The sequence below is a fragment of the Stegostoma tigrinum genome, chromosome 7 (assembly GCF_030684315.1).
Source record: "Stegostoma tigrinum isolate sSteTig4 chromosome 7, sSteTig4.hap1, whole genome shotgun sequence".
Classification (NCBI taxonomy): Eukaryota; Metazoa; Chordata; class Chondrichthyes; order Orectolobiformes; family Stegostomatidae; genus Stegostoma; species Stegostoma tigrinum.
This window is the reverse complement of record NC_081360.1, coordinates 52,271,245-52,293,283: the sequence shown is the minus strand read 5'-3', so window position 1 is coordinate 52,293,283 and position 22,039 is coordinate 52,271,245. Positions and strand designations below refer to the sequence as shown.

Here is a 22,039-nt window from a genome sequence, read left to right as displayed (position 1 = left end):
TTGGGCTGTATGCATAAGTGATTTAATGATTAACTTGTCATTATTTATGGAGTCATTTTTCTACACCAGTATGGAAGAGGAAGTCTCTGGGGTGATGACGGGAATTTGGAGTGGTTTATAAGTGGAAACATTGAGGATCATTAGCTTTTGGTTTAGAAGGATCAGGAGTAGTTATTTTTATAGCTAAAGAGAAAAAGCCTGGCTCGGAAAACTTTTGGATTCAGTTTGTAGGAGTCCTGGCTAAAATTAAATGTAAGAACATAGTTCCTCCTAGAGAAATGAGTTAATTCAAAAAAATTAAAAATAAATTACTTCTGTGTAAGGGTTTTAGTTTTAAAGTTCCAGATTAGATGAGTTTGGTTCAAATCCTGAAGGGGTTATTTGAAGATGAGAAAGTCTGAGCTCCAACGTATGATTAATCAGGGAATGGACTACCAAGCTCTAAAGACCAGGAACTGAAAGGAAGTTAAATTGAACCTGTAGATGTGGCAGAGAAGTAGACATTCTTTGGCATTTGAGTATTGTAAATTGATAGAGTTGGATAGATGGGATTGGATTTTTTTGCTGTGTTTCAAATCTTTCAAATTGTATTATATGAGAATAACTTGATTTATTTTATTTTATTTTGTTTCCTTTTGTGTAAAAATATCTGTTTTATTGTTAAAATCAAGTCTATAGCATTGCATACGCTTGTTGCAGTGAAAGACCATCTCATTGATTTAAAGCAAAGTAAAATATCTATCAAGGCAGATTTTTTAGTTTGGGATCTGACTGATAATACCATCAGCTGGGATCATAACAACAAACTACACAGGGTTAGATTTGTTGGTGGCTTGAAATAACTGCTCCACCCCCAGCAAAAATGTTAGGGTGAGCCCATCCCTCCTCCTCCATGAGTTGCCCTGCAGCCATTTCCAGTCTTTAATTGGCTTGAGGTAGAACTTCCACTCCTACCTAGTCAGGATGCCTTATGTTTTTGTCCTAGGAGCACCACTGGGATTGAGGGTCACTGGTGGGACTGCACATAGTCCCGTAGGCGAATAGACATGGAGATGAAGTAAAAAAAAAGTGATAGAGGATGGTATCATCAAGGTCAGGCTAGATGGTCTCTCTAAATAGGGCAGAAGACTGCAGTAAGCAGAAGGCTGTTAGAGATAGGCCAGCAGAGAAGGGGAACAATGGTGGATGGGGTGTAGCTGGCTGTGAGAGACAGACATTGGGCAAACCTCCATGCATTCAAGGGCTGTTCAGTGAAAGTTGTACGACTGGACACAATGCATCGTCCTCTCCTGCTGTTGGTTAAACCCCGTGGCTATAAGGCCATTAAGTGGCCATTAATTCACCACTTTAAGGTCTCAGTGGCCTGTGGGTGGGTGGGCAGCTGATGACTCATTCCATATGTAATGGATTTATATATATATAAGGTGTTTACTATGAACACAGGACTAACAAGTGTGACATACCTACATGAAATAAAATAGCTAGATTTTATTATATGTTACCATTAAATGAAATATATATGTAAACAAATCAAAATTGCTTTGAAAGAAATGAAGATTTTTCTGGGCATTTGAAGTCAAAAAGGGGCCAATTGTACATAGTTTGAATGATCTAATATGTAACAGTGCCATCTGTGGTTAGGAGGTGCAAAAAAAATGTATGTTGAACATGGCTCCTTACAGTGGGTTGATATTGTGAATGTATAATGCCTACAGATTTAAGTAAGAGATAATCATGCACTACAGAACCTTTATTCCAGTGTGGTGTATTCTTCAAAGTATCACCTATTGGGTGAAGTATTATTCCAAGGCCCTGATTATCCTCTCAGATGGAGGTAAACGATTCTATGGCACTGTTAGAAAGGAACAATTCTCTGGCCTGATAGCATGGCAGTATTTCTTTATCCCTCAATCAACAAAACCACATTATTTGTTCATTATCACATTGTTAGTTGTGGGACCTTGTCAGCTGATGTATTTTCCTACATCACACTTCAAAAGTACTGAATTTTCTGTAAAGTGCTTTGTGGAAATCTTTATACAAATCTTTTTCTCTCTGGTCCAAGCTGCCTCAGAAAATTGGTTTAGTATATGTAACGCATTGGTTGCGATTGTGTACAATTAAGGCCAAAACCACAAAATAGCTCCAGTGTCATTTACAATGACAGTCATAGGGTAACAAGGTGTTTTGGTTTTGTTAGGGCCAAGCTGGATTTTCATTCGATAGCTTAGTGTTCTGATAACTTGTCAAAATTGCGATATGTCCTCTTTTCGGATAACCTTGAAAGTTGCACATGGTGTCAAGGAGGCAGCAAAACACAAATATAACTAGATTGTAAACAGAGAAGATACAGCAGAAATGGGGGGGAGGGGACAGTTTGGGATGATTGACAGCTGACCCCAGGGAGACATCCCCAACCAGCCTTGCATTCCAAAAGCTTTTGTGGTTGATTTGGTGTTGACAACATTTCTTAGCATGAGCTTTCTTAAAGCAGAAGTTGCATGGCAGATGGTGCAGCTCCTGCTCTATATAAAAGTGCACAATAAAGAGACCAGGAGCTACAGCTCAATACTCCACTGGTGTTGGACAAAATCACACAGACGCTCATTCCCCCTTAATGTGAAACTCAGTTAAACCAGGAATGTCAATGTGTCCCAGTTTTGACTTTCAAAAAAATGTTCACTAAACTCATTGTGTATAATTGACTCACAAAGCTGTTTCATTCCAAGTTCAAGGCAGGCAGTTTGACTATGAGAAGCTCCGGTATTTAACATTATTAAGTCTTTGATTATCAGGACTACATAAAGATTGATGCACAGAAGTGTGCCATTTGGCTCAACAGATCCATTCTGGTGTGCTTGCTTTGGACAAGTGACCTCCCATTTTACTTCATTTGTTCTGCAATATAACTGTCTTTGGTTCCAATCCAGTAAACCATTACTGAAACATGCAATCAGGCGGAGGATATGTCTCATATGGCAGGTAGTACTGAGGAGGTGGGGAGGTTGCAGAAAGATTTAGACAGTTTAGGAGAGTGGTCCAGGAAATGGCTGATGAAATTCAACGTGAGCAAATGCGAGGTCTTGCACTTTGGAGAAAATGATACAGGCATGGACTATTTTCTAAATGGTGAGAAAATTCATAAAGCCGAAGTACAAAGGGATCTGGGAGTGCTAGTCCAGGATTCTTTAAAGGTTAACTTGCAGGTGGAGTCTGTGATTAAGAAAGCGAATGTAATGTTGTCATTTATCTCAAGAGGGTTGGAATATAAAAGCAGCGATGTGCTTCTGAGATTTTATAAAGCTCTAGTTGGGCCCCATTTAGAATACTGTGTCCAACTTTGGGCCCCACACCTCAGGAAGGACATAATGGCACTGGAGCGTGTCCAGCGGAGATTCACACGGATGATCCCTGGAATGGTAGGTTTAACGTATGATGAACGGCTAAGGATCCTGGGATTGTATTCATTAGAGTTTAGAAGATTGAGGGGAGATCTAATAGAAACATACAAGATAATGCATGGCTAAGAAAGGGTGGATGCTGGGAGGTTGTTTCTGTTAGGCGGGGAGACTAGGATCTGTGGGCACAGCCTTAGGATTAGAGGGGGTAAATTTAGAATGGAAATGAGGAGACATTTCTTCAGCCAGAGAGTGGTGGGCCTGTGGAAATCATTGCAACGGACCGTAATGGAGGCCGGGACGTTAAATGTCTTCAAGACAGAGATTGATAATTTCTTGATGTCACAAGGAAATAAGGGCTACGGGGAGAGTGCAGGGAAGTGGAGCTGAAATGCCCATCAGCCATGAGTAAATGGTGGAGCGGACTTGATGGGCTGAATGGCCTTACTTCCACTGCTATGTCTTATGGTCATTTTGTGGTTTCGTTGTGACGAAAATGTTAGCAGTTGTTCCTGAAAATGGTCAACTTCTGTTTGAATACAATCCAGGCAGAATAAAGCTGCTATATACTTCAAAATATGAATTAAACTTTTAGATAATATTGCAATGCACACGTCCTCAGCTTTCGAAAGCCTTAATTCACCATTGATTTTTTTTGGAAAGAAAAGTTCGCTGGATGTTTAGACAAAAGGATTACTACAAATTCACCCTTCAGTCACAAAGAAATGGAATTAACCGTGGATCAATTTCCAATAGATTACACATCCCTGTGATGCGCTGCACACTCCACTAGAGTTACCCAGGTTCACGTCATGACATCCAGCTGTGGGCGGGGCGGCTGACTTACTTTAGTTTCATTATTTTCTCTTGTTTATTACCCCCCCCATCATCTTGTAAAGGAATTTGGTGCGACACTGTCGCAAAAAATTAGTTTGCAGATTGAAAGCCGATACACCCCTCCCCACCTCGACGTTTAAAGAGAAGCTTCATTTCAACGTGTGGAGAGTTATTGATGATCAGGAAGACAATGAGGGAGAAGTTTCCCCAAACAACAACGGCAGCAGCTTTTTAAAAAAAAAGAAAGAAAGAAAGAGAGAGAGAGAGGGAGAGAGCGATCTGTCCCTAGGCTAGAGCCGGGGGTTTCGCTCTTTTACTCCCAAAGTTTAAAGTCAAGCTCGCTGGAGTCATTGACCCCGGGAGGGGAGTTAGCTGTAGGCCGACATCCCGGGTTCCCGCCGCTATATCACCGCCAGCCATCATCATCATCATCATCATCATCATTCTTATTTATGATTATTATTTATTATTGTGGCTTTTTGCCATTTTATTCTCTGCGCCGAGGTGCACGAACCTCGCGATAGTATTTGCACAAACGATGCGTGACGCTTAACTGATGCGAAGGTGACGGGGCCACTTGGAGACGCACTGCAGAGGTGTGTGAACGTTTGTCACGGGGATTGGGCTGGGGAGGAGAGGAGGGGGGGTGGTTGGTGGTGGGGGAGAGACAGAAAAAAAAACCCATACGTTTATATCTGAATCCGAAAGGGTGGGTAGGTAAAAGGACAGGGCTTTTATTTTTTAAAAAAACGAACAAAAATTTATAAACCACTTTCTTGTCGGGCGTGCTGCTGGCTGAGGGTTTTTTTTCCTGAGGGGTTGGTTGGGGGGGGGGGGGGGTGGCGGCGTTGTGTCGTTGCTGACACTTGTGTATGTGTGTGTGTTTTTTTGTCTCAAAGTAGCTTGATGAGTGTCCAAAGTAACAGTGGAAGTGGTGGAAGTTTGGAGGGGACGCCATCTTGGTCCCAGTTCTCCACGTCCCCAACGCCGGGAGCTTTGCAGACTAATACGGCACCTGTAAAGGCTAAAGAAGGTAATTTACTGCACAAGCTGACTCGGCTTCAACTCTCGCCTCTCTCTTTCTGACCCCTCTCGAAATGTTTTTGTTGTTCTTTTCCGTTCCGCCTTCCTCTCTCTCTCTCTCCCCCCCGCCGCCTTCCTCTTGTGATACTATTTGTGAAGCGGTGGCACACCGGGTCCCAGGCGGGTTGCTCCGAGGCCCTGGGTAACATTAACATGAGATGAGGTGTCTAATGGTTGGTCTTGTGGTGCACACGCCAGAAACCCTCAGGCGCAATCTCAGGCAGACTTTATTTAGGCTGTGTACCGCTTCGCAATATATCATTGTATATGTATATATTAATATATATGTATATATTATTTTTAGAAAAATAATCTTCAGGATCCAAAAACCTTTTGGTTTTGAAGTGACAAAAAGTGGAGCTGAGGTTTTATTGGAGCTGTAACATGTTATGTTTACTCCATTGTATGGTGCCCTCCCCTCAGCGGGAGATGATGAGGAGAGTCAGAGCTTGACTTGGGGAGTCCATGATCTTATTTCAGTGCGAGTTTTGGCGGTTGACATATTGATTTGCAACATGATACTGAGAGGTTAAGTAAATTGTTTCTGAAAACGTAACCAGCGGGCAGATCTCCATTGCCATTTTTGGCAATGCCAGTCACTGATGAGATTTTTTCACAGTAAGTGGAAGGTATTAAACAGTATGGCAAGCACAACGCAGCAAAGCGTGGGGAGGTTTTGGATTGTCAGATCAAAGACATCTAGTCTTTTTGGCAACTGCAGCCATCCTTCCCACGATCTGAAGCAGAAGGTTTCGAAACCTAATGGTGTCTCTATTTAAACTTAAAGTCACCGCATTTTCTGATCTTCACTAATGTAAAGGCCCACCAGTTAATCTCTCAAAATGCTTGATCAAACGCTGGGATGCTTTCTTTTAGTAAAGCACCTCTCTATCATTTTGGGTTTGCATAAAATATTAACATAGTTTTCTGGAAGGGAATGAAGCAATTACAATTTGTGTAATGGCTGCAGGTGAAATCTAAATATGTAGTTTTTTGACTGCCAGTTACAAAGTACATAGATTATTAAATGCATTGGCTAGTGCATTACATTTAAAAATATTGCATGGTATGCTAATTAACAAACTGCTTAAAAGGTTGCAACTGCTGAGTCATCAGAATTTTTTACTTGTAAGTTCCTGAAAAATTGTTAGAAAACTGCATTATAGATCTAGAAAAACAATTTTCAGCGTATTTGACTTTTCTGATAGTATGGAATTTTTATCTGTTGACATTGGATTTAAGCTTTTTCACAATGATGATGTCTATCTACATGTGAGATATATTCAGATCATTGTAAAATATTACCACTCAGTCAACTTAGACAGAAACAAATATTTAATAAAAGTGGACGTAAAAATTGTTTGCCCAGAATGATAGCAGCAACTGCTACCATGGAACCACAGATGCTAGTTGTGTAATTGAGAGCACAGTATACCATTTATTTTCACTGAATAATTTTATAAGTTTCATTGCGTGAAAATATTTTGGAAGGCATTGGCTTATTGAGAAGTGTGAAAAAGAATTGAATGCCTCTAATATTCAGTAAACATGTCAAAGCAGATCATTTTATGCAATGCCAGTGAGGCAAATATGATTATTCACCGTTGTGCATTTGTTCTTCAGTTTATTTCATTAACAGAGCATACTTATAATCTGAATTATCTGTGTGCAATCTAACCTTAGTATATTCAGACAAACATTATTGTAATACAAATAAACTTTAAAATACAGAATTCTAGCATGTTGGTGAATTACTTGTAGGTACTTAAGTTTTAACAATAAGCAAATTGCTTTATTTCCTACATTGAATAAGTTCTCAATTTACTGCTTGTGATTATAATATTAGTTACAAGAATGAAGTACAAATGAACGTTCAATGAGTTTCCATTGATATTCCAAATTGAAAACTTTTTACTTGATAATAGATGATAGTACTTCAGGCTATTTCTGCAAAGATTTTGTTAATTTAAAAGTTTGTCACATTAGTGATTTCTAACAGTTTGTAAAAGTACTGATTGTAAAGAAGGATTAGAGTAGTCTGAGAAAATAGGCAAAATTTTAGAACCCAATAGAACTCCCATTTGATGAGTTGAAATTGAAATTAGGTCTGTAACCCGTGATGGAATAGCTCTTCATTTGAAAATGGAATACGAGTTATGTAGTAATTCACTTTTTTTCTTGGCAGTACAGTAATTTACAAAACAGTAAATTCAAATATGTATACGGAAGGAGCAAAGTTTAGAGGCCTGGGAAAAGAGGCCTTCTTCATTTCTTTATGCACGTATCCAGATGTGTTCTCAGAATTTTGCCGTGTATTTTGCATAGGTGTTTTGTTTTCGTTGGCTTACAGAAACTTCAGTTGCATTAAGTAAACCTTGTGTGTAATATTAAGTAGCCTATTTAAACAGGTCGATTTGTATTTGCATTCTTTGCATGAAATGCATTTTATGTTCCATTGCTGGATCATCTTTATACATGTGAAAGGTATTGAACTGTTGTAGGGACTTTTTAAACTTGCATTTGCACCAATGCTGCCGTTACATTCTACTTTGCACTGCTGCATTTGTAAAGGTTGAAGAGATCTGATGTCTGACCTAACCTGACATTTAAACAAAGTTGGTTGAGTCTCTGAGGAAGAGTGTCTTGTTGTACACTACTTCTCAGTCATTTTGGACCAGACTATCCAATTTATGCTTTGGAAGGTCATATCATTTTTCAACCAAAAATAATTTGCACTGACAAATTTGTGCAAGTATGAAGTTTCTGGCATTTTGAAACCTCTGTTAAAGTAATAAAAACATTGTTTTGAATCGATTTTAAAGTTTTCGTGGAGTGTTTTGTGGGATAATAGATATCTGCATGATGGCCTTTTGTTTTAAACTACCTGTTAGTTGGACTTTGTCAAACTGAAGACATGTTTCAGAGATAGGAACTGCAGATGCTGGAGAATCTGAGATAACAAGGCGTAGAGCTGGATGAACACAGCAAGCCAAGCAGCATCAGAGGAGCAGGAAGGCTGATGTTTCGGGCCTGAAACGTCAAGCCTTCCTGCTCCTCTGATGCTGCTTGGCCTGCTGTGCTTATCCAGCTGTACACCTTGTTATATCTGAAGACATGTTCTTGAGTTGGTTTTTCTTCTCAAACATTTGATGTTGTTCCCAATTTTGATCCAAGAATTGAATGCTTTCAGGACAGCGTTGCCTGTTGAATACTTATTAGCCTAATTGCTGCTGCAAACCAGTGGATTTCCATGCTAACTTAAAAAGATCGTTCAGTACTTGATATTGCTGTAACTTTACTCGATGGTTGCTGATTCAAAACATGCATGAGTCTGGAATTTTTTTACTTCTTTTCTTGGATTTGAGGTGATTGGAGAAAGGAGATTTATTCTGGAACTGCATTGTTTATGGGTTCAACATGACTATGATGATTCCAAGTTATCACCGTACTGCCCAACAAAATTATCTAAACTTGAATTTATACAAATAGAATAAAGGAATTTAATGTTCTTACACTTTGAATAGCCAGACAAATTGTAAAGGGAGTATACCGTATTTGCTTCAAGGATGGTAGTGGTGAGATAGAACATAAAATAAACTGATTTTCTATGCACAGTTGAATGCTGTTTAAGTAGCATGTTTATTTAGTTGTCCTTGCTTCTAAGTCATAAAGATGTGGAAGTGCAGTCAGGTACATGGTATGTTGGTCTTTATTTCAGGTGTATTTGAGTACAGGAGTAAAGATGTTTTGCTGAAAGTCTACTGTATCTTTGGTGAAACTGTGCCTGGAATTTGTGCAGTTTTTTGCTTCCTTTTCCTGAGGAAGGATGTACTTCCCACACGCAGTGCAGCAGGGGTCCAGGGCTCCAGAAACAGGGCACACATTCTCATAATAAGGGACCAGTCAGTCATCAATGACACAAGGAGAAAATTCTTCAGTCAGAGAATGTGAATCTTCGGAATTTTTTCATCTCAACAAGCTGTGGAATCTGTGTATGTTTAAATCATCATAGATTTCTAGGTACTATTGACACCTGGTAATAAAGGGGTGGTGTGGGCAAATAATGTGGAGATAGATGTCACCTGCGATCTACAGTGCTGTAGCAGGCTGGAGGAGTTAAATCACCTACACTTGTTATTTTGTTCAAGGTAGTGCATCCCAAACCAAGCTTTTTCACCTGATCAACATGCAGTTAATGGACTTTAGAACATGTATAGAATAAAATACATGCAATTACTGTTGGTTCTCAGTGAAGGATTAAACAATAATTGCTTTAATTCTAATTATTACGTTGGCAAGTCTATAAGGGCTTTATATTAAAAACTTGAGAATGTAGTTTTATGAAGTTGGTTTTGAGAGTCTGGATGACTATATTTTCAGCCATTTGATTTCATTACTATGGTTCATGTAGGAATTGTGTAATATGTGTACTTATTAGTCTCTTATCCTGAGTGCATGTTTCCAAGCTTAAAGAATAGTTTATTCTTGATTCGCAGCGACAAGTGATTTTGCATCATTTTGTGTAAATATATAATGTTGATTTTTAGTGCATCTAAATGTGAATAAATAATTGTTCAGCTAAACTTGATGTTGTTAATAATTTGTAAACCTTGTTACAGTCTTAATTAATCCATCTGTGTTATTAACCTATTTCTGTTATTATTTATTGTTTTGATGAATCGCTCATCTGCCTCGTTTCAATTTTGAATATAGAAATCTAAATTCATATTCGTTGCTGTTTGTAGACTTTTTTTTCTATGGGTCAAACATCTCCTAAATATGAAGTAGTTGAACTTTAACCTTGTTAAAACTAATTCACTTAACTAATGATGTCATATTGCTCATTGGTTCTATGAAGGCTTTGCCAACATCCACCACAGCTTCCCTGTGCTATCTTCCATGTCTTTTACCATCTTCAGATGAATGCTAACTTTAATCTTGTGAGCTTGCCTTCGAAGTTGATTTTTAATTGAACAAAAACCAAGGGTCAGAAAAAAGGAGAAACGTAAACTGAAATAAAGCAAATGTTAGAAAGCCACAGCAGATCCTTTTTAATTGGTACCTGTATCTCGTTTGCTCGCTGCCCTCAGTGATATCATCAGATACCAATGTTAGTTTTCCTCATGCTGACAACACTTGGCTCTTTTGCACCACTGTCATCATCACCACTTGATGTTTCCACTCTAACTGAGATATTAGACTGCTCACCAACATCCACAACTGGATGAGTGAAACTTTGTCCAAATTAAATACTGGGAAGACTGAATCCATCATTTTTGATCTCCATGCCAGATTTGTTTTTGGTTACCAATTCCATCCTTCTCCCTCTCAGTGGTCTGTGATTAAGCCATTTACTCTCAAGCATTTAATGGTGAGGTGAATTGCTGACCTCGTTCCTGCCGTCTTACAGACTGCCTATTTTCACCTAAATAACATCTGCTGAAACCCTCATTCAAGCCTTTGCTCACTGCAGTACTTTTTGACATGCCTTTGGCCAGTTTCTTGCATTCTACACCCAGTAAATGTTAAGGACATCAAAAACTCTGCTTGCATCTACACTGGTTCAGTTTCCTGATCAGTGACCGGTGTTGGCTTCTGGACTGGATTTTAATATTTTCATCACGGTTTTCAAATCTGTTTGTGGTCTTGCTCTTCCCTATATTTGTAATTGCCTCCAGATTTTCAACCCTCCAATAATCTCTGCTCCTCTAATTCTGGTCACTGGTATATTCTTGACTCTTATGAGGCTCTGATGTATTTTGTCTGTACTTATTCACCTTCCATTTCTTCTTTAACAGACCAAGCGTTTGGTCACATGACCTAATCTCCTGGTTTAGTTAAGTTTTGTTTCCTCATGCCGATGTGAAACTCATTAGGATATTTGTTACATTAAAGGAACTATATAAATGTAAGTTGCAGTTGAAGGATAGGAGGTAGGTTAATGTTTCAGCTCAGAAATGTTAGCAGAACTGATTTCCGAGCTATTTGAATGTTTAATTTTTTGTTTTTTTCACATAATATATGAACTTAACAATGCTACATAAGGCATATCTCATTGCTTTGGAGGAATGAATCCTGGTGTGTGATCTCTACTCCATTCAAATCAAGGATTTTTTAATCCTGCTAAATACACTTGTGGCAAAATCATTGAAGGTGTTAATCTACTTGAGATAATAGTGTCAAAGCTTTTGAAGTTCTGAACTGAGGAACAACAAATGCCTTTGGACTAAATCAACCATAAATTTGACGTACCTCTTATTTCCTGATATCTACCTTGTTATTTGTAATTTTGGACATTGTAGTTAGCAATCCAATCAAAGTATTCTAGTCCTGCTCAGGTATCCTGAGGGGGCCAACTGAAGTAATTGCCCAAAAATTGAATGCTGCTGTAATAAGGAATTAAATATTGTGTACGTTCTTATAGAATATCAATTTCCTTCATGTTGTCTCAGTTTTTGTGCCTGTGTTTATGGCTTCCAGATTAAGTTGGTCTTTTCACTTGTTCGTTGTATCTGGTTGGTGCGGATGAGTTCAACCGAATGGTGTCTCTCTGTGCTCAGTGACTCTTATTTCATGAAGGGATGTTTTCCTGTTAGTGTAAAACATGCTTTATTTAGAGTAGTGTAGGAGGTGAATGAAAGCATAATTTGGCTCCCATTCATTTTTCTTTACATCACTAATCAGAAAAGACTTGCTTTAAAGGAAACTATGCTTCAGGTGACTCTGAAGTACGTATAATTTCTGACTTTGCTTCCCTTGACTATAAACTGGAGGACCAATAAAATAGAAGCCAGAAATCGGTCTGACGTTTGAGTGACACAGACGGTACATTGCTTGTACTGATGCTGAACTGGATATATGATTATTTAATAGAATAGTGGCATTGGAATTATATAATTAAGACTTATAACAGATTTGTGTGTACATGTAGTAGTGCACAATTTGTTTCCTTTCTTGCCATCCTTGCTAAGTAGATTTCCTGAGCTTTCTGGAAGGAAGGGGTTGCTAATTTCCAAAAGGACTCCTCAACTGTAATTGTGTATAGGAATGGACTTTGGGCATGATGTCGCCAAACAAAGCTGTTTGGCGTAACACCTATCTTAGCTATGACCCAGCAGTAACACACTTGATCCTTAATCTGAAGGTAGTGTTTTAAAAACCTCACTTCAGACCTGAGCAAGTTTAGCCTAAAGGGATATTATTACTCTAAGGGAATGCTACACCTCAGAGGTGTCTTTTGGAAACATTATCTCTATCCTAGATTCAGTGCCTTGATCTCTCTGCAGGTTGATGTGGTCATGTTAGTTATGTTTTTTAAATCTCACTGCTGTAGACCATTGGCAAAGCCATCGCCAAGGTCCTCCTCAACTGTCTTCTTCCAGTGGCTGAGGAACTCCTCCTGGAATTGCATTGTGGCTTTGGATCATGGAGAGGCACAATGAACATAAGTACATGGCCACCTTCGACAGTTGTTGCCATGCTTTGCCTGCTCCAGAACAGCATAGAAGCCATGGTAATGATAAATGGCTTCACCACTGACCCATTCCCTGTTTGCACTGGTGTCAAACAGGGTTGTGTGATCGCCCCAACGATATTGTTGATCTACCTCAGTGCACTGCTTCACCTTACCAATGACAAGCTCTCTGCTGGAGTGGAGCTAAGTTACAGAACCTGTGAGAAATTATTCAGTCTCTGCTGCCTTCAAGCCAAAAGCAAAGCCACCCTAATCAGTGTCTTTGAGCTGAAAACTCAAGACGTATTCCAGACCAGCACCAGCACCTTTACAGAGGCATATGAGACCATGGATCTCATCCTGAACATCTGCAAGACAAAGGCCTTCCACCAACTTGGCCTAGCACATAGAACAAACCCTCAATTATCAAGGTCCATGGGGAAGCCTTAGAGAATATTGACCTCTTCCAATACCTCAGAAGTGTTGTGTCAGCCAAAGCAGCTATTGATGGATATTCAGCACCGCCACCAGTGTGCTAGTGTAGCTTTTGGCTGCCTGAGGAAGAGAGTGTTCGAGGACAACAACATCAGATCTAATGTCAAGATCATGATTTACGGAGCTGTGGTAGTTCTCACCTTCCTAATATATGGCTGTTGAGACATGGACAGTCTACAGACACCTGAAGGCGCCGGAGCAGTACCACCAATGCTGGCAGTGCAAAATCGTGCAAATCCACTGGGAAGAAAGACGCACCAACAGCAACATCCTCGAGCAGGCCAACGTCTCCAGTGATGAGGCAGTGACCACCCTCGATCAGTTATACTGTGCTGGGCACATGCTCCACATGGCTGACATGAGACATCCCAAGCTGGTGCTCTACTTCCAGCTTCAAAAATGTAGGCAAGCTCCAGTTGGGCAGAGGAAGCACTTCAGTGATACCCTCAAGACCTCACTGGTGAAGTGTGGCATTTCAACAGGCACCTGGGAATCACTGACACAAGACCATCCAAAGTGGAAGAGGAGCATCCAGGAAGGTGTCGAGCATCTCAAGACGTGCAATCAGGGGAAAAAAGTGGAAGTCTTGCAAAAACTGCATGGGAAGCATGCCGTCTCAACCACCTTCTGCCGTAAATGTACCAGAATCTGTGGAAGCTGTGTCACTCTGTACGGCCACCTACAGACTCTCCGAGTGTGGAGGGGAGTATCCTTGTCTGTGAGGGATTGCCAATGATGATGCTGTCATGTTGGACTGCAACTTATGGAAAAATTAGTAGCATTCTAGTTTATAATTAGTTAGTGGTGACCTGAACTGCTTTAGGAGTATAAGCAGATTATAATTTTAAATATTCAAGTATTAAAAGTACATAGAACCCCACCCACGATTTCCCACAGCATCTGGCAAGTTGGTGGGGGAGTACGGCTTCTGAGCCTGGGACTTGTCTGCTTTTTGTTTCTTTTCTTTAGTTTCTCCTTTTTAATTTTCTTTTATATTACTTACCTCTTTGAAGAATTTGGTCACTGCGGCAGCAAGTATGCCCAGCAGCATGGACTCGTGGCAGCAGTGTCAGAGATGAGTTTGTGTTCCCGGTGACTTCTGCATTGTTGAGATGATCCTAGAGCTGAATCACGGCGGCTGTGGCAGAGGTGAGTTTGGGTTACTGACGGTATCTGAATCCAGCTCAGATTCACGGAGACGGCAGTGAGGTTGGGCCCCGTATGAGACTTGGTGGCAGCGGCTGTATTGGTGAGGTGGGCCTGAAGCAGACTCTAGTAGTAGAATCAAGTTTGGGCTGGTGTTATACTTGGTGGCATCAGTGGCGTCTGTATTGGCAGAGTCCATCAAGGACTCGTGGCAAGGGCATCAAAGATCGGTGACTTCAGATTCAGCTATGACACTGCAGTGAAGGAGATGGCCTGGCTACCAGGCCCTTGGCTGATGATGAAGCATTTAATGAGAAAGACTCTAAAGTTGGACACTTTTTCTCTCTTTTCTTCATTTTTCTGCCTCTTGTATTTTGTTTTTTTTCCCCTGTGGTTTAAGATGGCGCCAGAGAGTTGTGACACTAAGCAATAATTTTCACTGTATTGAAACAAGATACACACGATAAATCAAAGCAAACCCTAGATTTGATGTAAAGGGTCCAATCTAGCTCGCGAAGCAGAACCAAGAAAGTACTGTAAGTGATGTTTATGTGTCAACCAATGTTGTTAAAATGGATTATATGGTCGTTGTGACACTGCTCTGTTTACCATCTCGCTATATACAACTGGCATTGTGGTAAAGTCATAGGACTAGTGATCGTAGTGCTCTGGATTAATGTTATGATAATTATGGGGTCAGATTTCACCATGTCTGGCAAAATTTGATATCAAGTTTTAAAAAGGTTTAAAACTATCCTAGTGGCAATCATGCAAGTATTCTTGAATGCCATCCTATCTGGTTGACTAATGTGCTTCAGGGAAGGAAATCTGTCATCCTTACCTCATCTGGCTTATTTGTGCCTCACTACCCACAACATACTGCTGACTTTTAACTGCCCTCTGAAGTAGCTGAGCAAGCCATTCAGTTCAAGGGCAATGGGGGATGGGCAATAAATGCAGGCCCAGACAGTGCTTGAATACCATGATCAAATTTTGAAGAAGACTGACATATGTGGCACATGAGCCTCCTCATCTTCATGAGCTACATTCCAGGATGTGGCTGGAGAGATAATGGATCTGCTGGTTGTTATCTTTTACAATTCTATAGCTTCTGAAGCAAATGTATCTCCGCTGTTTAAGGGAGGGAGAGTGGAGAACCACAAACCTGTTGGTTTGTCTGTAGCAGTGGAAATATTTTAGTATCCAGCATCTCAATCTTTGTTAATAAAGTAAAATTGGATAGCATCAACTTAGAATTACGAAAGGGAACTCCTGTTTGGTGAGTTTTGAGGATTTACTACGGAGTACACGTATTGGAAAGGCAGAGTATTTCTTTGGTGAGCGGTTATTGTTCTTGGGCACCAGGGTGCCCTTGATCATAAATTGCGAAAAGCTAGCATGCCAGTGCTGCAAGCAGTTAGGAAGGAAATATTATTTTGGCCTTCCATGTGAAGAGAGCTCCGTATAGTAATATACAAATTCTTGCTGCAGTTCTGTAGAGTCTAAGTGAGGCCATATCTGGAATATCGTGTTTTGTTCTGATTTTGTATCTAAAGAAAAATATACTTACCATAGAGATTCGAGATACTGTCTTAAGATTTAGGAAACTGAGCCTGTATTCTTTTAGAGTTTTGAAGAATGAGAAAAAGATCTTCTTGAAACTTAAGAAAATTATTGCAGGGCCTGATGGTAGATGTGGATATGATAGTTCTAGACTCACTACCCCGGAGAACTGAGGGTCATATCTCACGATAAGGTGTAAACCGTTAAGGATTTGAGGTGGAGAGATTTCTTCATGCAGAGTATTTAGTGACATCACATTTCGCCATCAGCCATGTCAGGATTTGAACCTTAGAACACTGGAGTTTCCTAGTCCAGTGACTTTGGCATTTTGGTAATTTTGCTTATAGCAAGGTACCATATAGAGCAGAGTGGCAATGACCATAGGACCTCTTTTAGTAATGTTGGGTGAGAGATAAGCATCACCGGGAGAATACTGTCTTGATTGTTCTTCACCAGTGTGATTTCAATTTTTTAAAATTTTTTGAACAGAACTCTAGTTTTAGATCCTCCTACAAGAGGAAATATTATCTCTACATCTACTCTGTTCAAACCCATCAGAATTTTTGTATGTTTCAAACTGCCTCTTACTCTTCTAAATTTCAGTGAATACAAGCTGAGCCTTTCTGACTTCTCCTCACACAACAAACACCCTTTTTTCCCCCCATTCCAGTTATTAATCTAGAGTCATAAAGATATATAGCACAGAAACAGATCCATTGGCCCAACTCGCCCGTGCCAACCAACTAAATAAATCTAGTCCCATTTGCCAGCATTTGGCCCATATCCCTGTAAACCCTTATTCATATTCATATATACTCATCCAGATCCCTTTTAAATGTTGTAATTGTACCAGCCTCCATCACTTCCTCTGGAAGCTCATTCCAAACATGCATTGCCCTCTGCATGTAAAAGTTGCTCCTTAGGTCCCTTTTAAATCTTTCCCCTTTCACCATAAACCTGTGCCGTCTAGTTTTGGACTCCATCCAAGGCCCCATTGCCTGGATCTGTTGATGACCAGGTCCATGAGCAGTCTCGAGATAATTTAATCTGCCTGCCCCCTCTGCAGAGTGTGCCTGTTGATTGATTTAAGAGCTTGGGACTGAAGTTCATCCAAAAGCAGCCCCTTTTAAGAAACTGAACAAAGACTGGAAAAGAAAACAGTATAAATATAAGAAGAGATAATGGGAACTGCAGATGCTGGAGAATTCCAAGATAATAAAACGTGAGGCTGGATGAACACAGCAGGCCAAGCAGCATCTCGGGAGCACAAAAGCTGACGTTTCGGGCCTAGACCCTTCATCAGAGAGGGGGATGGGGAGAGGGAACTGGAATGAATAGGGAGAGACGGGGAGGCGGACCGAAGATGGAGAGTAAAGAAGATAGGTGGAGAGAGTATAGGTGGGGAGGTAGGGAGGGGATAGGTCAGTCCAGGGAAGACGGACAGGTCAAGGAGGTGGGATGAGGTTAGTAGGTAGATGGGGGTGCGGCTTGGGGTGGGAGGAAGGGATGGGTGAGAGGAAGAACCGGTTAGGGAGGCAGAGACAGGTTGGACTGGTTTTGGGATGCAGTGGGTGGGGGGGAGGAGCTGGGCTGGTTGTGTGGTGCAGTGGGGGGAGGGGACGAACTGGGCTGGTTTAGGGATGCAGTTGGGGAAGGGGAGATTTAATATAAGAAACCGCTTCTTTCAGGTGACAAAAACAAAAAGTGGCTTGGCATCCAGCAAATATGCTCAAGTGTTCTCGCATTGTATTACAGCATGCAGCACTGTATACCACAAATTCCCAGCAGAATGACTGAAGAATCTCTTACTGATGGCTCATCACTAGGGATCTGTTTCTGGGATGTCGACTGTTATACCAAAGTGTATCTGGGTATTGATAAAGCTGAGGAAAGAGAGGGTGTGCAGCTGCAGCCTATACAAGAAATGTCTCCGTGCTACTTCAGAGTGTATTTACTTGAGCTTGTTCACATTATGGGGTGCAGGGTCCTGATGTAGGGCTCAGTATCAAGAGCTGATGTCAAATTCCATAATGATAGGGTCACTTTGTCTGGAAACTCCCTGCATGCTTGACACTCTCTCCTCAATCTCCTGTGCATTCCCGAGGCTCTTGATGGCTTGGGTTTTGTACTGGATGTTGAATGATGGTCAGTTGCATGGTAACATCTGACCTGCTTCCCCATCCTCCGAAAGCCCTGTCAGCCAAGCATCCTGAGTCCCCCTGCCACACATCTACAATCTCATTGATAGAGAAAGCTATTCTGAAGCAGAAGCTCCCTTACAGCAGTTGTTTCTCATAGGGAGAGCACTGCGAAGCAAGGCAACCAACTTCCTAAACCTCGAACAGGTCCAAGTAAATGGAAGTCAGTTCTTGAAGGGAGCTCCAGGGACTTCTGTATTCCATGAACAGAAACTGCATATCGTAATTGAGATGTGCATCTGAAGGAAGAAATGCATTATTGGGGTACACAATGTTGGGGGACGCTTTTCTTTTTTAGGGTATTGCTACAATAGCGATGGAAATTAGCTGTATAGGTATGGAGGTATACCATTGCCTAATCACCCTTTCCCAGTGGAGATTCCATACCTTAATTGTTTGTGTGTGTGTGTGTGTGTGTGTGTGTGTGTGTGTGTGTGTGTGTGTGTTTTTTGTAATTCCAGTTTGTTATATTTGTTTGTGACCAAGTCTGGGAGAGGGCAAGAATCTTTCTAACTATACTTGAATATATTGAATTTGCTGACTGTGGAAGAGGATTTCAAAGGCCAGTGACCCTTGAAGAAATTCCTCCTTATCTCAGCTTTGTGTGACAGACTTATTTCAAAACCCTTTTATCTAATTCTAGTTTCTCTCATAAGGAAACATCTTCCCAGTATCTATACTGTCAAGTTCTATGTGAATCTTAATGTTCAAATAAAATGTTATTCTTTTGAACTCCAATGAGTAGAGGCTCAGGTTGCTGATGCTTTATCTCCGGAATCCCTCAAGACTAGGAGCTGTCTAGCCTAGAAACTAGCATCAGTACTGCAGGAAGAGACCATGACAGATCATCCATTTAGCATTTTTGTTCAGAGCTTCAAAGCACCTTCATAAACTGCAATGAACCATTCCTTACTTCACTCTAGGAGAAGCAGATTACTGGCCCCTGAGAAGCAGCGTATAGAGTTCCTGAGGAGAGAGTTTCCTGTTGCAATATGATAAAGTTAGTGGCAGATTGCTGGTGCCGGATTAGTGTTTATACTACATGCCACCTTAGCATCTATGTGAAACGTAACACACAGGTACGTTTCCCTATACTGCAGTCTTGTCTCAGGGAGTGTAATACTTGCACAATATTAGCTTCTACCCTTTTTTCTACCAGATTTGCTGTAGTAATAGGGTGGGGGTAACTAGTGAAGGAATGTAGTGATCATTCAGGAGGAGGAACAGTGCAGGCTCAGCTACCTATTTTTCTAATGGTGCAAGAACTCCTTAACGTATACCCACTATTACTTTTCTTCCATTCCTACCTTTTTCTTAACAGCTTGTACACAAGAATATTTAACACTTCGTCCTGCCTTTCCTTGGGTCAGACCTCTGTTATTGCCACAATATTATATTTCCATATGGCAATTCCCCATTCTTAGTTACTGTACTCTGTGCTTTTACACACATGCACAGTCACTCTGCAAATGTTAATGTAAGAACAAAAGTAGACGCCTGCCCTGCCATTCAATAACATCATGGCTGATCTGCTTTTAATCTCCATTTTATGTTCTGACATACTGCTAATAATCTTAATATTGCCTTAGTAATCGAGAAGCTATATACCTCTGCTTTAAAAATATTTAAAGATTCTGTATTCACCGTCTATTGAAGAAGGGAATTCCAAAAACACTCAACCCTCCGTGAGAAGAAAATGTTTTCATCTGTGTCTTGAATGTACAACACCTTATTTTTAAACTGACCCTAGTTCTAGATACTTCCATAAGTATCCACCCTACTTCCATAAGTATCCACCCTATTTAAGTTTCACATAATTTTATATACTTCTGTCAGGTTGCTCCTCAGCCTTCATCGCTCAAAAGAAAACAGCCCATCCCTATAGCTTATATACTCCAATCCAGACAACGTTCTGATAAACAGGTTTTGCTCCCTCTTCAAAGCCTCCATATCCTTCCTGTAGTGTGGTGACCAGAAGCGTGCGCAGTGCTCCAGATATGGCCTAATTAAAGTTCCATACAGCTGCAACATGACTTTTATACTTGATGCCCTGACCGATTACGATAAATATGTTGTACTCCTTTTTTTTACCACCTTATCCAAATGTGTTGTCACTTTCAAGGAGCTGTGGACTTGCACCCCTAGTTTTCTTGCTATCAGTGCTCCTAAGGGCCCTGCCTTTTACTGAATGCTTGTAAATTTCTTATTTCTTCATTGCACTTCACTGTCCCACTTTCAGTGTCATCTGCAAATTTGGCTCTAGTACCTTCTAAAGTCATCCTAGTTATTAAAATAGATGGGGAACCCCACTTGTAACAGCTTGACAGCCAGAAAAAGAACCATTCTTCCTGACTGTGCTTTCTGTTGGTTAGCCAAAGCGTTTATCCAAGCAAATAAATCATCCCTTGCTCCATGTGATCTTATTTTGCGTATTAGCCTTTGGTGCAGCAACTTATCAAGTGCCTTCTGGAAATCCAGATATGCACCATTTGCAAGATCTCCATTATCCATTTCGCATGTTACATCTTCAAAGAACTCTGGCAAATTAGTCAAACACAATCTACCCTTTATAACTTTGGATTGTGTTTTGATTTTTCAAATGCCCTGTCATCATTTTCTTAATAATGGATTACAAAAATTTCCCAATGACATTCATGACTTCCCACATATTAAAATGATCACCCTTACTTTGTACTTTGCAAAAAAAAAAGTCTCAGTTTCTATGACCAATATTATGATTTTGGTCATTGGGAAAATTTGCTAATTTAAACAATTCTGTCAAATCCCTGATTATATCTTTCCAGAAAATTAAGGGCCATGCATAGATGTCAGTATTTTCCCCACAGTAGAGAGTGTAGAAAATGTTGAAAATTGGATGTTATGACCAAGGAGGATGAATTGAGTCTGTTCTGCTGTTCACAAATCATCGCTGATCAGTGACCGGTTTCCATGTATCCCCTTTTTCCAATTCCTTTAATTATTTGGTTTAACAGCAAATTAAAATTTGTTTAGTAGTGTTAACAGTTAATCGTTGTTTGTGTAAGTGACTTCCAAATGTCTACCAGTATGGAAGTATTTCTAACCTCAGGATAGTTTTAATTTTCATGTCTATCCCTAGTCCTAACAAATGAAATGGGTTTGAGAGAGAGAAACTATCCGCTAAGAAAAAGGTAAAGGCTTCTGTTGATGTGAAAACTTGCATGAACATAGAATCAATTAGGTACTTTGTTATGCAGTTATTGGTGTAATGTACAAGATGTGATTCCTTATTTATGCAGAAAGTTTTCACAAATAGCATTATGATTACAACAAGACGATCTATATTGGCTTGGAAGTTGGGTATAACTCCCCTGTTCTTTGAAATAATAGTGCTGTGGGTTCTTTGACATCTGTCCCAGTGGCAGATGGAATATTGTTTTAACATTTCATCTGTAGGTTGCCACCTCCAACATTGTAGATTTCCCGCAATACAGTGCTGAAATGTCAGCTTGATTTTTGTGCTGAAATCTTTGTCATTCACAAACTTACATGATGAGATAAAACATCACATTTTGGAATAATTAACAAACACTGGTAATAGTTGAGGTTTGAGGACCAATCTCTGAGACACCAGTAGCTACAGTCTTCCAAAGTGTCAGTTCATGATCTGTCTGTTTTCTCCACCGCTTTAACCACTCTTTTAACCATATCAGTGCATTGTCTTCAAGTCCATTTTCACACAATCCTTTTCTGCTGCTTCCATGATCTTTCACAAACACTGAACTAAGAGTTATGTCCACCGAGCCTTTGGAAGAAAATCCATATGTTCCTTTCAAGGTAGAGCATGCCATGGAGCTATGTACCGATCTGAGGTGAAACTAATAATC

At 40.3% G+C, this 22,039-nt stretch overlaps 1 protein-coding gene across 3 annotated transcripts in view; it reads left to right on the top strand.

Annotated features, from left to right (window-relative positions):
• The first annotated feature begins 4,237 nt into the window (after nt 1-4,237).
• The window catches only part of tlk1a (tousled-like kinase 1a), a 135,897-nt gene continuing 118,095 nt past the window's right edge, over nt 4,238-22,039 (top strand). The window contains exons 1-2 of one of the 3 annotated variants that reach the window (XM_059647268.1): nt 4,238-4,831; nt 5,138-5,268. In XM_059647268.1, the coding sequence (XP_059503251.1) occupies nt 5,142-5,268 (127 nt within the window). In that variant the 5' untranslated portion in view covers nt 4,238-4,831; nt 5,138-5,141. The other 2 variants (XM_059647267.1, XM_059647269.1) reach the window with 2 other exon arrangements.